Genomic DNA, 16420 nt, shown 5'->3' with positions numbered 1-16420 from the left:
ATTTACAAATCTGTTTAACTTTCTGGAGCCAGTTAACAACTTTGCCCCATTTTGTCTACTTTATAACACATCCCCAGATGGAGAGGGCATGATTTCCAATGTGCTATTCCACACCATAACTGGAGACTTCTAAGAGCTTTGAAAAAAACTGTGGCCTTTGCCATTTTTGCCTCCATCTATTGGATAAGATGGATTTGAATGTTAATGGTTTTGCACGGTTGGTATATAGATTGTGTGTGCTATATGTGAACCTGTAAACCAATAGTGTTCCCCATCATTACAGCCACATGAACTTTCTGCTGTTTTTTAGCGGCCATTAAATAAAATAGATTACTTACTAAAGTTCTACAACCCCCACCGTGGTCCCATCTACCACCACTGATTGACAGCTACTCGGTGTCTTGGAGCAGTTCTGCTCTTTTTTAATCCAAATACCCTCGTAAATGACATTTAAGTTCTCCCAAAACTAGTTTAGACTTCTGTTGAAGTACAGTGACCCCCCCACCCCGACCTACGATGGCCCCCCGACATACGATCATTTCAGCATACGATCCCTCTCAGAGGCCATCGCATGGTGAAGGCAGCATCAACATACGATGCTTTTGTATGTCGGGGCCATCGCATAAACGGCTATCCGGCAGCGCAGACTGCTTCAGCTGCCACCGGATAGCCGTTTATGGTTCCCCCGTGTGGTCCGCTGACGATTACTTACCTGTCCTCGGGGCTCCGGCGCGTCCTCTTCGGGATCCACTGCATCGTTGGCGCTCTCCATCGTCGTCAACACGTCGCTGCGCACGCCGTCCCGTCATCCAATAGGAGCGGCGTGCATAGCGACGTGATGGCGGCGACGGTGAGCGAGGATGCCGGAGAAGCAGAGGCCTTGCCGGAGCATCGGGGACACCCCGGGCACGCGGCGGCAGCGATGGAAGGCGACATGCAGGGCAGCGGTGACGAGCGGTGACGGTCTGGAGCGGCGGGGACACGTGAGTATAACCTCCAATACCAGTGGTCTTCAACCTGCGGACCTCCAGATGTTGCAAAACGACAACTCCCAGCATGCCCGGACAGCCGTTGGCTGTCCGGGCATGCTGGGTGTTGTCGTTTTGCAACATCTATAGGTCAGCAGGTTGTAGACCACTGTCCTATACTTTACATTGCACGAATCCCTCAACATACGATGGTTTCAACAAACGATGGTCCATTTGGAACGGATTACCATTGTATGTTGAGGGACCACTGTATATTGCTGTGACAGTGTGCGGTACAAAGTGTCAGTGTCCAAGATTTTCTTTATATCACCATGACATTTCCACTGACCTTACTGTACTAGACAAGCAGAATAACCAATAAGTAGATTTCAGGAGGAAGAACTAGTGATATTCAGATTGCACATTGTTTGCTCCCGAGCTCTATATCCTCTGTGATGTCCTCAGCGCCTCTGCCAGGGTTTCCCTGAATATGATCTGTCTGGCCGTATGTGCTGTTTTGTAGTCCGCTAACAGGTACATGCACAGACGACCAGGAGCTCTGCCAAAAATGTGTTTTTAGCGGCTCAGTGCCATGGAAATAAGGCCTGTTATTCATTCAGTGCGGGAGAAATTAGGAACCGAATGGAAACTCCTTGCTGCAAATGTGGAAACAGTAGATGCAGATATAATAAACTAAATGGCATTTTTCAAAAGTTACATTCTTGCTGTTTCTGGCAGTGATGGATACACGTGCTCCACGGGCTATCGCCTCCATATAACATGCATTCTGTGCTTGTTCTAGTACGTCCCGGATCCCGCTTCTCCTGTGGGGCACTTAATAGGATGAGCTGTGAGGTATTTATGTTCCTGTATTATGTTTTCCAACCCGCAGTAAATGGTATAATCACAGCTGGGATTACGCTTACCTCACCCATTGTCCTAATCTCATTATCTGGACACAAGTTCAAAGTGCTCAGATCTCTGGTTTCAGGATTTGAGCCTTTAATACGTGGATAAATACATTTTCTTAGTCTGTATTTTGGTGATCTGAGCTGAGCCTCATTCATAGCCCAGAGGTGTTAGCAGATCTGTTCTTTACCTGTGGCATCTGTATCTGGAAACCTGGACACTGTATACCTAAAAGCTCTGATATTTTATGTAAGGGATACGTGATTTAGAAAATGTATCGTCAAGTACTCTATTAAGGAGGGATTACACACCAATTTTGTCTGGCGTTTTTTTTGTCCAGAACTTTACACTTCCAAAATGGAGTTCTGTGTGTGCTGTTGTGTCAGTGTTTAAGCCCTTGCTTTTTTTTTCATGTGATTCTTTTATCATGTGACATGAAGAAAAGTGGCAGGGGAGATTTGGGGGCTACACCAACATTAAAGGGGTTCTATTAAAAAATCTTAATCCTTTCAGTACTTATGAGCTGCTGAAGTTGAGTTGTTCTTTTCTGTCTAAGTGCTCTCTGATGACACCTGTCTCGGGAACTGTCCAGAGTAGAAGCAAATCCCCTTAGCAAACCTCTTCTACTCTGTGCAGTTCCCGAGACAAGCAGAGAGCACTGTTGCCAGACAGAAAAGAACAACTCAACTTCAGTAGCTGATAATTATTGGAAGGATTAAGATTTTTTAATAGAAGTAATTTATAAATCTGTTTAACTTTCTGGAGCCAGTTGATATAACAAAAAAAAAAAATGTTTTCCCCCTGGAATACCCCTTTAAAGGAATACTCTGGTGCTTTTTTGTATTAACCCTCTGTGCCTGGGCTGCAAAATGAAACAAAACAAACTTTAATTCACCTTCCTATGTTCAACCGTTGCGCCAATACCGGTGTCCCGTTGTCCAGTCCCTGTTTTCTTCCACTTCCTGCAGGACGGTGAGTATCACCGGCCGCAGCAATGTCCCGCTGCGGCTGGTGATATGCTGAGTGCAGCACTACTCACCACCCTGCGGGAAGCGGACCATAGCACTACTTTAAATATACAAGGTGCCAAGATTTTCGGAAAAAATGCCATATCAGAGCATGCTGTAATTTTGAAAAGCTGCCAGTGATTTTAAAAACACCACAAAAGGGTAAAAAAAAAGACAAAAACACAAAGTATAATGCCAGCCTTGAGTATAAACACCAAAAAAGAAAGGCTAGAATGGGCATTACATGGACAGATCACTGATTTCAGGCTACATTCACTTAATGGAATCTCCACCCGGAGATATTTGGGGGCAGAGATCCCATCTGTAGGGGGTGCTGCTGAAATCCATTGGCACTAGAACACATGCCCTATCACCATTGACAGCAATGCAGTCCACACAGATTTCTGCCGAAAGAAGAAACATGTTCATTCTCTTGGTGGAGTCTGGAATTTAAATTTTCTTTTGTGGAATTTTCCGCTACAGAAATACTGCAGTGTGCACAGTGCAGCTTAATCTTATTAAAAACAGTGGGAGGCTGCTGCACTACAATTTCCAGGCATTTCTCCACTGGGAAATTCTGTAGAGTGAATATAGCCTCATTGCTGTTGTGCAGCAGGATAAATGGACACTTAAGAACTGCCTACAGATTGCAGCTGATTGCTGAGGGTCCCACTGTGCTAGGAGATGCTACTACTGCCACCCACGAGGCAGAATATTTGGCTCAGTTTAGTTAACACTCAAGGCAAGAAAGGTAACAATTCACACTGCAAATCTGCACCAACATATGACAAAAAACAAAGTGGCCAAGGCCAACCACCTCCTGTGCCAACACCTCCTGCAAGTTCCCCAACCTGGGGATCTCCAGATGCCTCAAAACTACAACTCTCATCCTTCCTGACAGCCGAACAATTGTAGTTTTGTATCAACCAGATTGTTATAGGTTGGGAGCATTGACATACTGGATCTCAGTCTGTCACCAAAACATTTGGGTTTCTCATTAAACACGAACACAGTGGAATCCCAAATTTTGATGACGCATAAACTATTCCAATTATGGTCATTTGTGTTGAGTAGTAAGTGCAATTTGTGGGGGGGTTTTCACCAAAGAATATGATACAGCAAATATGCAAGGAATTCACAAACACACAGTTCTTGTGGTCATTGAACTTTTAGCCTATAGAAATATCCATTTTCTTTTTTTTTGGCAAGGAAAGTCCTACATGGTCATCCAAGTTTACAATTAATATCTAAGAAGCCTGACAGTGTAAGCTACATATGTATCTAATGTTTCTCTATGAATCAATGTATTCATTATCGAACAATAATACTACAAAAACACCATAAAACACCAAATAATAAGGCACTTACAGTAACTTCCTTTTTTGTTGCTCTTCTTTTTGTCAGAGGATTCTTTCCTATTATTCAGTGTGGAGTTGCAGACTTCAGTACCGTTTCCAGGGAGTCTAGTAGTGAGCGGTGCAGACGTCTTTAATGTTCTGCTCCATTTACCATCATGTTCCTCTGAAGTCTTCAATGTTTCTTGCAAACAAACATTCCCATATTGTAATATTCTTCCTGGTAATTGTCTGCAGATCTGGATTTGATTCCTCCACCAATGATGAAAAGTGACAATAAGGTCCCCTTGACCAAAACTGAGCATCTCCAGGGGATGAGCCCAGTCTAAAATCAGTTCCACGGCACCATAATCTGCGGTGGGGCAGAGATCGCCTGGTGTACAGGTCAGAGATGTGTTCAGTAGGGAATGGATGGAGCTCTGCAGCCTCGGAGCATAGAGCCGACTGTGTCCCTGCAGAAAGAAAAGGCAAGAGAAACACAAATCACATGTGGTCAATACCAATAAGTGTCTGTCCATAAGTCTTATCACTGTCCACATCACACACGTCATCCAATCAGTGACATGTGCATCCCACCTACAGTAACACTGTGTATCATTGCATCAAACAGCCGCAATAGTATTAAAACATCTCAACTATCATCTTTTTCAGGTCATGAAAACCATGAAGGCAGAAGTAGGATGCAATGAACCTTACATTTTGGAAATCTGGTCTATGGAAGAGAAAAAGAAAGCATTGAAGAAGGTTACGTGCCCGGCCAGTGAGATAAAATAGGTACGGTAGGAATTGGCATGATAATGGTAACATGAATCCACGGACTATGATCACAACAAGAAAAACAAGAGCAAAACCTCTTAGAATTTGCCGTAACTTTCTATTGCTAAGTTTTTTTTCTTTTTGCCATATATAAGACAGTAGATTCACAATTCAGGGTCTGTTGTCTTTTAAACAGCAAAAATGGTTCCATAATTCTGCCATTGGATATATGCAGAAGAAGCAAATTGTTGCATTTCTGTAGACTACTAAAACTACAGCAGTGGTCTCCGAACTGTGAACTTCCAGCTGTTGCAAAACTACAACTCCTAGCATGCCCGGACAGCCATTGGCTAGTTTTTCAACATCTGGAGGTGCACAGTTTGGAGACCACTGCTGTAGAGCTTTAGTAGTCTACAGGTGCCCAGTGTTTATTAGTCTTTAAGTTGGGACAAACCTTTTCTATATTCAACTTTTCTTTTTCTGACCTTGGTTAAACCTGCACCTTTGTAATAAATGTGTCTGAAGCCTAATAAAATACAACTTCTTCCCGCTATTATGTTATCAGTATCAAATGATCAATTACTTCTAATGTAAAGTAACCCACTTGCGCTTGTTTTGTGAACAGTGTGCCAAGATTGTTCAGATAACTTACATCTCAGCTTTATAGAAATGGTTAAAACATAACAAGAACTCTATAAATGTAAATGTCAGTGAGACTCAGCCCTGTGTGTTTAATAGACAAACATGTTAGTACTATCACAGATTTCAGCTCAATATCCTAGAAGATGCAATCCTACGGTTTAGTATTTAGCACTGAGAAAGGTGAGGATTGTTCTGCACTAGACCCATAGACACACGTGAAACAGTCGACTCTATAGACAAGTTCATGTGTAGTGGAGATTGAGCAGATCTATCCCCAGTGTGATATCACAGTCATTTTAGGACAGAAGGTTCACCCTGCACTTGGTGACTTTTCCTATTCTTCTCCCACCACATCTGGTCAGTGGTTACATGGCTGGGGGGGGGGTAACTTAGTCTCAGTCTAGGAAAGTTTGATGAAGAAATCCAGCTCGCCAAGTTGTATTTACCCTGGAGGCAGCTATGGTGCCCCTAGATGGAGGTGGTCCATATCAGGTAGGTCTCGAGAACCTGCTTAGGGATGTCGTCTTTACAAGGGCAGAAAAACTAATTGGAAAACTTGGAAAGTGAATAGAAGTGTGATGGTGTCAATAAGCAGCTGACATGGGCAAGGATTGAGATACAACGCATTACACGTATTGTGCCCCCATAATCATAGCTTGACTAGAAGTCTAGGATGATAAGACGCACCCAAGAATCATTGGGAAAAAACATAAGTGACAATGCTTATGGTATTTACAGTATCAGACACTTCTAATATAGTGAAATCACCTCTTTGAGAAGACCAGTGTCTGAGACGACCAACCCCCGAGAAGACCACTTTTCTGTGAAATTTTGGGTGGTCGTCTCAAAGAGGCCTTACTGCATTTCTATTCTGTATCACAGGAGGCCATCCCACCAAACAATATGTCACGGCAGGGAGGATGGCATCCTGACTGAACCCGTGTGGCACCCCGACCAGCTATGAGGACAGGAACCTGCAGCTCAGTAGAAACAAAAAGCAGATTTTATGGTAAATACGCGTCTTGTTACATCTAGAGCTGTCTACAATGCTGCACATGGAAAAACATGAAAGGAGCGAAAAAAGAGCAAAAGTCACCAAAATGGAAAACACTTGACTGCCAGTAACCCAGGAAGACAACAGTATGGGACCAGCGATGTTATGGAGCAATGTGAACTGTATGACAATACCCTGCCATCAACTCAGGAACTTCAAAAGATGTATTGATAGTTTCATTAAAGACAAGAAAGGCAAATATTTACTGACATCTCCAGACGGATTTGGCATTGAGTTTCTTGGCGAGGTTTCTGACAGAGAGGGTTAACTCCACATATCAGCCTTTTCAAGTCAGATTTCACTATCCACCCTCCAGGCTGTACTTGGAATAGTTTCTGTCACAGTAAAAACCTGCAGCTGTCTCAACTCTGTGCTGGGGTGTGCGCAGTAAAGTGTCAGCTCCTCGGGGCAGAGCTCAGTGTCTTTCACTTTATTGTTCCCCTCTTAATTTCATATATGTGTGAACCATAGTAAAGAGTTTCCAGAGCTCCAAGTATTTTAATGTACAGATCATCACAGATAATAATGCAAGTAATCTGAAGGGTGTGCAGGGTCTAGCAGCGCAGACATGGACATCACCTCCAGGTTCAGCATTCAGATGTATGTATATGTAATGGAAGTGTCTGTCCTGCTTCGTGTTACCTGCCCATCGCTTTAATGTCCAGTGTGATGTGCGTCGCCTCCTCTCCTGTAGCTCGTCTGCTCACCACTTGTCTCATGTCAATGTGATCGCACTTACCTTGCTCGCCTGCCCTCTCTTGTAAGCAGACTGATGCTTCTCTGATCCACCCCATGGCATGCTCTGGGATAGAAAGCCTTGTGCTGATCCTATCCTAGGCTGAGCTGTTAAGATATGCTCCCACCTCCCCGGGGGATCCCTCCCTATCCGCCTGCATTCTGCATTGACTTCTGAGCATCTCTAGCAGGAGAGAACAAGAATGGACTTTCTCCAATCTATTTTACAGCAGCAGAACAAGAAGGAGCTGAAATGTCTGGAATACTTTTGGGTTTTCCACATTTAATCCTTTTTACTGTGACTTTCCATCTAGTGCCTTGCCTGACAGATATTTGTCCTGCTTATTTTAATCAATTAAATAAAACCAATTGAAAATGAAAAGAGCAGAATTTGTATTTATAAACTCTGAGAAATGTTTGTTGTCCTTCTTTTTATCAGAATTTTGCATTCCTCAGATCTCAATAGTGACATTCAAATATTGGGGATTGAAGCTGTATAATGCAGGATTGGAGCCATAGGCCCAGACTTTACCTATGGAGGTATAATTGCTTCTAGAGTAGTATCTCCCCAGTCCAATGCCATATGGAGGCAGCAATTGGTGAATCTAATGGCACAGAACCATTGCCATTCCTTTCACTGCCCAACAGTTTCTGTGCCTGAGGATTTATAGCTCTTTTTAGTCCATTTATGTTCTGGAGTTGGACAGCAGACCTCCTCTATAGCTTGATGTCATTTTATATAATATTATTAGCAGTATTAACATAGTAATGCAGTATAGGGCCTGGGTACCAGTAGAACTGATTCTAGGGCTTAACCTTAAGTTACAATATTACCTGTTTTACCCTTTTTAGATCTTCAGGATCTAGAAAAGACTCCACAAATTTACAGCAATTTTTGCAAAAACAATTGCATTTTTGACAAATGCAGAGGCATGTATGTGTACTATTCAGGGGCAACTGGGGGATCTACCTGGTCACCTGTGAGCCAGTCCAAGCCTGCGATAAAGGTAATGTATCACCAAGGTTAATTTTTTTTACTGATAAGAACCATATACTAAAACAGTTTTTTTTTCTAATAAGTCTCTGTTTTCTGAAAGCTGGGTGAGATATGAGACATCCAAGGGTAGTTGGAAATCGTTGGCAAAGCATATTTTTATGTAATGACAGGACTTTTTATGTAATGACAGGCAGGTTGGTAGTGGGGCCCATCATTCCCTTTCTGGCCTGTCCGGGTTTTCTGTTTAGCCCAAGTCAGCCCAGGAGTTGGAGCCTCTCATTATTTGGCTTACAAAATGTTTTACACAGTGTGCACTGGGAGGAAATAGGATTCTTCTGGCATTGTGAAAGACTGAGGTCTGCAGCCTTTATGGGACAGGTAATACTGGTGTGAGGTAACACATCTTTATGTCAATTGTTTTGGCCAGGTGACTGATAAGAAGTCGTCTGTATAGTTAGGGAAAATAACACTTAGCTAGAGCTTTGTTGGTTTATTTTGTATAACTATGCATTCATTTGTAAGATGCTTCTGGAAATATAGACAAGAAAAGCTTCTCTGTACTGTACTGTGTCCGATGGCTTTTTGCCTAGCTCCATGGAGCTAACCTCCTACAATATATATATATATATATATATATAAAATCTGATTAGGCTTATAAACCACCTCCAGCTTCTCACAGCTTCATGACCTCTCATCCTCCTCAGATCGCTTCACCTGACCTGCTGACCCGGACTTCACTCCCCTACCCCATATATCATCATATACCAGCCTCTAATGAGAATCCCACCCAGTAGCTGGGACTTCTCAATTCTACATTCCCTCTTACTACTGAGATAGCTGTATAGGAGGATACTGATACTTATACACTGGTGTAATGGAGGGTAGAATGGGCTAAGCATTGTAGAATTAGGTTATGGGAATGCATTTAATATGGTGCAATTCTGGGAGTTAAATTATTATATAAAGTAGGTCACTCAAACCTGATGGTTTAGTCCATATCAGAGTCTCCAACACCACCCAGAAGCAGACAACATCTTGTGTTTCCCTTATTTACATACATAGTAATCACATTATCATGGAGGAGTTTGTAAAGAGCTTTCATCATGTCATCCAGTAGCAGACGTCAATGTATTTTAATAAATAATGGGGACGGGACAGACAATAAGGGACCGTGACAGCCGCAATAGAAAGAAAGCAAAGTGACAACTGTAAGAACACCTCTGGTGCAGATGTACAATATGCATCTATAGGATTCCCTCCTCCCTGGCCTTTAACTGAGGGTTGTAGTTAACATGGTTGTTACATTCTTAAAATGTTTCTGATGGCGGCAACGATCAACCCTAAGGTAAGGTTCACACTGTGTTTTCACTTTCTGTCACAGGTATCTGTCAGTATCCCGGCAAGAACATATACTGTGGCGGAGAGCAGTATTTTCCATTTCAATGGACTCCATAGGTCTCGAATTCTATTAAAATAGCATATACAGTCAGAACAGCGCCACTACGTGACTCCATTCAGGCCATTGAAACGAATGGCACCTGCTGCTCTGTGCCACATTATACGCTGACATTCTGTTCTCGGTGGCGTGCAGAATACCTGTGATGGAAAGTGAAAAGGCAGAGTAGGTGCATCATTGAACTGAGAGAAGCAGGATGGCCGTTTTGATGGATTGCCACCATCCAGGCCATTCTGACCAAGCTGTTAGGAGGTTTTGGAAGCAGTGGTTATGTGAGGGCACACTGGGAAACCTGAATTGCTGTGGACTATTGAGTCCTCGCAGTGAGTGCTCAAATACTGCCTCTACTGTGGAGTGACACACTGGCTCCTGCTGGTGTAATGATCTGGGGAGCCATCACATCGGACAGTCGGTCACCCCTTGTAGGGATACGGGGGACACTAACTGCTCAGAGATATGTGCAGGGCATCCTGTAGCCACATGTCACCTCTCATGGCTTCTAGCTTATATATATATAGCAGGATAATGGTCTCCCAAACAAAGCAAGGTTTTCCAGAACTTTTACCCCAAGTACTTTCTTGTTCTGTCTGATCTCCAGATTTATCACCAATCCAGCATTCATGGTACCAGTTTCACCGGCCAAGGAGTGTGCAGTACCTTAGCTGCTGTAACATCTGTCAGGAAATGTGCCGCAGGAACCTGTATGACTCCATGTATCCCAACCGTATCTTATATCCAGGCTAGAGGCATCCAACAGGGTACTAGAGACTCCATGTATTTCAATCATATCCAATCTTGTATCCAGGCTAGAGGCACCTAATAGGATACTAGAGCCTCCATGTATCCCAACCCTATCTCATCTTGTATCCAGGCCAGAGGCCCCCAACAGGGTACTAGAGGCTCCATGTATCACAACTGTATCTCATCTTGTATCCAGGTTAGAGGTGCCCAACAAGGTACTAGAGGCTCCATGTATCCTAACCCTATCTCATCTTGTATCCAGGTTGAAGGTGCCCAACAAGGTACTAGAGGCTCCATGTATCACAACTGTATCTCATCTTGTATCCAGGCCAGAGGTGCCCATTAGGGTACTAGAGGCTCCTTTGTAATGTATCATTTTGATAATATTGTAATCACTTCTATATATCATCATTACAGTCACACATAGAAAGTTTTATTACAACAACTCTTTGGTGCATTATTTGTCAATACGTTTACCTTTATATGTTTTTATATGTCTGCTGTAAATGTGGCCTCATAGCTGACTGTGGGTGTTGTTCTTCCTGCTGAGTTTGTTTTCTTTCTGTACAAAGCAGATGAGGCTTCGCATGAGATTCTGCCTCAAGGTGCAATAAAATATAGTCGTAATAACACAAGTAATACCACCAAATAGCTTTCTTGTCATGAATTATGGTGCCAGTAAGCTTCTGAAAGGAGCGGATTACATGTTAGCTCCCGAACAATCTCTAGGGATGAACGTGTGATTTCTGAGCTTTTTTCCCCGGAAACATAACTTTATTCCTCCAGTGCCTATAATTTTCACTTACAGATGTGACCCTCACAAATAAAAACTCATAAGGTTATGGGGTCGCACATCGCAAAGGGTGCTCCCCTGCATCACAAGCTTACTCCAGCCCAGCACCTGGGCAAACCTTAATATTGTCTGACAGCATGAGCAATGGCCGCTGAGAGAAAGATTAAGTCATCAGAAGGTAAAGCCGCGTCCCACATAAAGAATATCTCTAGCATATTAAAGTGTCCTGTAAGCAATGAGCACTTAGACCTCCATGGATAAATCATCAGAAGTAAGAAGAGATCTGTGTGACATCGAGTCATGGCCTTCCCTTCTTGGGATAGAAAGTGCTGGAGAGTATACAGCACCCCAGGTGAAGGGGAAAAGGGAACACATATTATGACCTTAACGGGAGAAACAACACGACTGGGGAACATCTCCTGCTTCCATTCCCCAGACTCTCGTAAGACAAAATTCTTGCAAAGGTTCACATTCCAAAGCTGTTTCTGCAGAAAAGGAGATACCAGAGTTTTCTTTCATTTTATGCAAGGACCCCGCATAAGCAGAGCGACCTGAATAGAAATATACTTGACAGGTGGAAGGTGGACTTTAATAGGAAAACAACTATCTATTTATCTATGTCTCAATTTATTTCATATCTATCTATCTATCGATCTCATATCTATCTATCTCATATCTATTTATCTATCTCAGATCTATTGAGCTCATATCTATCTATCTATCTATCTCATATCTATCTCATATCTATTTCATATCTATCTATCTACAATCATGGCCGTAAATGTTGGCACCCCTAAATTTTTCTATAAAATGAAGTATTTCTCACAGAAAAGGATTGCTGTAACACATGTTTTGCTATACACATGTTTACTCCCTTTGTGTGTATTTTAACTAAACCAAAAAAGGGAGGGAAAAAAGCAAATTGGACATAATGTCACCAAACTCCAAAAATGGGCTGGACAAAATGTTTGGAACCCTTAACTTAATATTTGGTTGCACACCCTTTGGAAAAATACCGTAACTGAAATCATTGTCTTCCTATAACCATCAATAAGTTTCTTACACCTCTCAGCCGGAATGTTGGACCACTCTTCCTATAACCATCAATAAGCTTCTTACACCTCTCAGCCGGAATGTTGGACCACTCTTCCTTTACAAACTGCTCCCGGTCTCTTATTGGAAGGCGCCTTTTCCCAACAGTAATTATAAGATCTCTCCACAGGTGATCAATGGGATTTAGATCTGGACTCATTGCTGACACTTCAGAACTCTCCAGCGCTTTGTTGTCATCCATTTCTGGGGCTTTTTGACGTATGTTTGGGGTCATTGTCCTGCTGGAAGACCCAAGATCTCGGACGCAAACCCAGCTTTCTGACACTGGGCTGTACAGTGCGACCCAAAATCCATTGGTAATCCTCAGATTTCATGATGTCTTGTACACATTCAAAGCCCTCAGTGCCAGAGGCAGCAAAACAACCCCAAAACATCATTGAACCTCCACCATATTTCACTGTAGGTACTGTGTTCTTTTCTATGTAGGCCTCATTCCATTTTCGGTAAACAGTAGAATGATGGGCTTTACCAAAAACCTCTATCTTTGTCTCATCTGTCCACAAGACGTTTTCCCAGAAGGATTTTGGCTTACTCAAGTTCATTTTATGTAACAACAACACAGTTCAAGAGGGTGTTACCGGCACCACACTACACATACTTATGAGTCTACAGGTTCACCCCTCACAGCTGCGGTATTCTGCGCTTTACAGCTCCGTCGATACCAGTGTCAAAGGCACATCATATACGATACCGTTCCCAGGAGAATTAACGACATGGCACACGAATCGCTGCTTTTTCTTGCTGCTTTGTTGGCCACTAGCCGGGCAAACACATGAGGATGCACTCCACCAACAACGCTATTGTTTTAGGTCACATGCACGCTTTTTCAAGGTGTATTGGGAAAAGAGGGCGGGTCTCCCACTTAACCCCTTAGTGCATATTTAAAATACAAACCAGAAAAATATATATATAAAAACTACATAAATGGAAATACATAATCTCAATTGCATGCTTAAAATATTGTAAACATACAAAATTACAAAAAGGAGGACAAGTCATTTCTGTCATTTAATCCTAACAGGCCAGTGGCTCCTGTCCGGATAATCCACCTGGCTTCCGCCTGCAGTAGCCTTGCATGTCTATCCACATTGCTTTCTGTGTTCTGGATGCACCGTAAACCTAAAAAACATACTCCGGTTACTGCCCCATCATGTTGTTCATTCATATGCATCATAAATCGGGGGGGGGGGGGGGGGGGGGGGGGGCCCTACCAGATCGTAAAGAATAAAATTCCTCCCTTATTCTGATAAAGAGCGTTCGTATGGTTTTCCCATTGTAAAATTTCATACAGGGGCAAAATATTGCATATACTGTTAAATCTGACCTACATGTAATAAAATCATTTATCACGTTTTTAACAGAGCCCAATTGTACAACTCGGGATGTATTCAGATATTTGCCAAACGGTGGTTGCTTCTAGGCAAATCCCGTTGCAACCAGTTCACACTATGTACTGACATGCGACTTCTTACCGCTTCATCTCGGAGATCTCGAGTTCTTCGGAACTAAATCAACGGACATTGTTCTGTAAGGTCCTTTAAATCAGCCTGCAGTAAATGCCAGTTCTTATTAATGGCTCGTTTAACCAAATCTGCAGCCGGACTAAACTCAAAGGAGAAAATAGCACATTTTAGTATTTTTTTCCACTTAGGTTTTCTGCTGGAAAAAAATAAGTCCCTACGATCCTGTTTTTTCGCTCTATCAAAAGCTTGCTGAATAGAGATCTCCGGGTAACGCCGGGCTCTCAATTTATTCATTAGGGCACACAACTGTTCCACAAATGCCGCATAGCCTGAATTGTTTCTCCTTAAATGGAGGAACTGTCTATATGGTAGGGCTCTGGTTACATGTGAGGGGTGGTAACTAGTACATTTTAGTAAAGAATTGGTAGCTGTCAGTTTTTGATATCCTTTAACACTTATACTCCCATTTTCCAAGATCAATTCAACATCCAAAAATTGGACCGTCCTCCCTCCAAAATTAGCAGTGAATTGCATATTGATATCATTAATGTTGATATAGTCCACAAAGGCAGAGAAATGGCTGTGTGTCCCTGTCCATACTATGAGGACACCATCTATGAGGCGGGTCCAGTGTCGGATGTACGTAGAAAACTTGTTCCCCGGTCCATAGATGAATATGCCAACATTTATGGCCATGACTGTATCTAGCTCTCTCATATCTACTGTATCTATCTATCTCATATCTATCTGTCTATCTCATATCTATCTATACATACAGATGCAAATCAAAAAATGTTGCAGTATCTTGTAATACCTTTTTTTATTGGACTAATAGAATTTTGTAGAGAAGCTTTCGGGATTCCTCCCTTTATCAAGTCCAAAGCAAATCTAAGCTCACAAGCAGAAGACACAGGTTACATCTCACAAATATGCAGGGGTTAAGATAATAGATGTGGAGAATTCACACTAAGATGGGCCATAAATTGTCCTGCTATAGTAACATAGACTAAATAGATAAGGATGAGAAAAAGGAGGGGGGAGCAGGGAAGAGACTGATAGGGGAGCAGGGGAGAGACTGATAGGGGAGCAGGGGAGAGACTGATAATTAAGCAGGACAAAGTGAGATGCAAATGAGAATCCAGTACAGCTTATAAGAAATTTTGATAATGAGATAAGAAGCTCAAATCCACATTGAGTCCCCTGTTTTCCGGGTCAAAAAACAGTATCATTTTGGCTTCAAATGTCTTTCTCTCTTGTGTGTTTTTGAAGTTCCCTTTCAGTATCCTGATTGTAAGGTCATGTATGGAGTGACCTGATTGGGTAAAATGGTGTCCAACTGGGGTGCAGTAGTCATTTTCTTTATGGCGGTTGATGGAATGTCTGTGTAGATTCATCCTTTCGTTGAGTTTCCGGCTGGTTTCCCCAATGTAGCATCCCATGTCACACTTGGTGCATTGTATCATGTGACCACATTTGGGGATGGGCAGGAGTATAGTCCCCTAATGTTATATGTCTTATTGTTGTGGGTGGCTTCCATCTTGGTGCAGAAATGTTGGCAGAGTTACAGCGAGGTTTGGTGCAGGGTTTGGTCCCATTCTCTGTGTCTGTTCTTTCTGTAGGTAATTTTCGGCTGACCAGCTTTTGTTTTAAATTGTGTGGTTGTCTGAAGGCCAAGATGGGAGGTCCAGGGAAGATTTCTTTTAGCATCTCATCCTCCGCCAATATTGGCTGTAGGTCCTTGATAATTTTGCGTATTTCTTCAAGGGCCGGATTGTATGTGGCTACCAGTGGTACGCGTGGTGATGGTTGTATCTCTCTGTATTGTAGCAGGTGGTGCTGTTTTGAAGGGCGCAGTGTATTTTCCTATTGATTGTCCTTGGTTTGTATCCTTTTTGTTAGAATTTCTCAGACAGTGTTTGTAGATGTCTCGGTCATCAGGGTTGGAGCAGATGCGATGGTACCTGGTAGCTTGGCTGTCTGATGCCTTTCTTTGTGTGTGAAGGATGGACACTGGATTTATGTAGATAGCTGGATCGGTCTGTGGGTTTTCTGTACACAGACGTTTGTAGTGTGTTCCTGTTTATTGTGACAGTAGTGTCCAGGAAGTTCACACTTTCTGTAGAGAAGACCATTTTGAGTTTGATAGATGGATTAAATGTGTTCAAGGCATCATGAAACTTTCTGAGTTTTTCTTTTCCTTCTGTCCAAATGATGAAAATATCATCAATGTAACGGTAGTATCTGTAGGGTTTGTGAAGTTGTGTGTCTAGAAATCGTTGTTCAAGGTCAGCCATGAATAGGCTGGCATATTGTGGTGCCATCCTGGTCCCCATTGCAGTGCCCATCATTTGTAGATATATGTCACTGTTGAAGCTGAAGTAGTTGTGTGTTAGGATGAATTCTATTAGTTTAGTGATGACTCCAGGGCTGT

The 16420-nt window shown here is 42.6% G+C and overlaps 1 protein-coding gene and 1 long non-coding RNA gene across 3 annotated transcripts in view; one reads left to right on the top strand and one right to left on the bottom strand.

Moving 5' to 3' along the window:
* ARTN (artemin) overlaps positions 1–7756 on the bottom strand; it is a 45373-nt gene extending 37617 nt beyond the window's left edge. Inside the window, exons 1-2 of the mRNA XM_056533078.1 lie at positions 7431–7756; positions 4253–4691 (exon numbers count right to left, since the gene is read on the bottom strand). Coding sequence (XP_056389053.1) covers positions 4253–4691; positions 7431–7490 — 499 coding nt within the window. The 5' untranslated portion in view covers positions 7491–7756. The remainder of the gene's footprint in view (positions 1–4252; positions 4692–7430) is intronic.
* Positions 1–16420, top strand: part of LOC130283485 (uncharacterized) — a 131231-nt gene that overhangs the window by 89273 nt on the left and 25538 nt on the right. For both annotated transcript variants that reach the window (XR_008846714.1, XR_008846715.1), the window contains one exon: positions 4891–5013. This is a non-coding gene — a long non-coding RNA (uncharacterized LOC130283485). The remainder of the gene's footprint in view (positions 1–4890; positions 5014–16420) is intronic.

Source organism: Hyla sarda, chromosome 7 (genome assembly GCF_029499605.1).
Source record: "Hyla sarda isolate aHylSar1 chromosome 7, aHylSar1.hap1, whole genome shotgun sequence".
Lineage (NCBI taxonomy): Eukaryota > Metazoa > Chordata > Amphibia > Anura > Hylidae > Hyla > Hyla sarda.
Note: the sequence above shows the minus strand (reverse complement) of the source record. Positions and strands in the feature narration are given on the sequence as shown.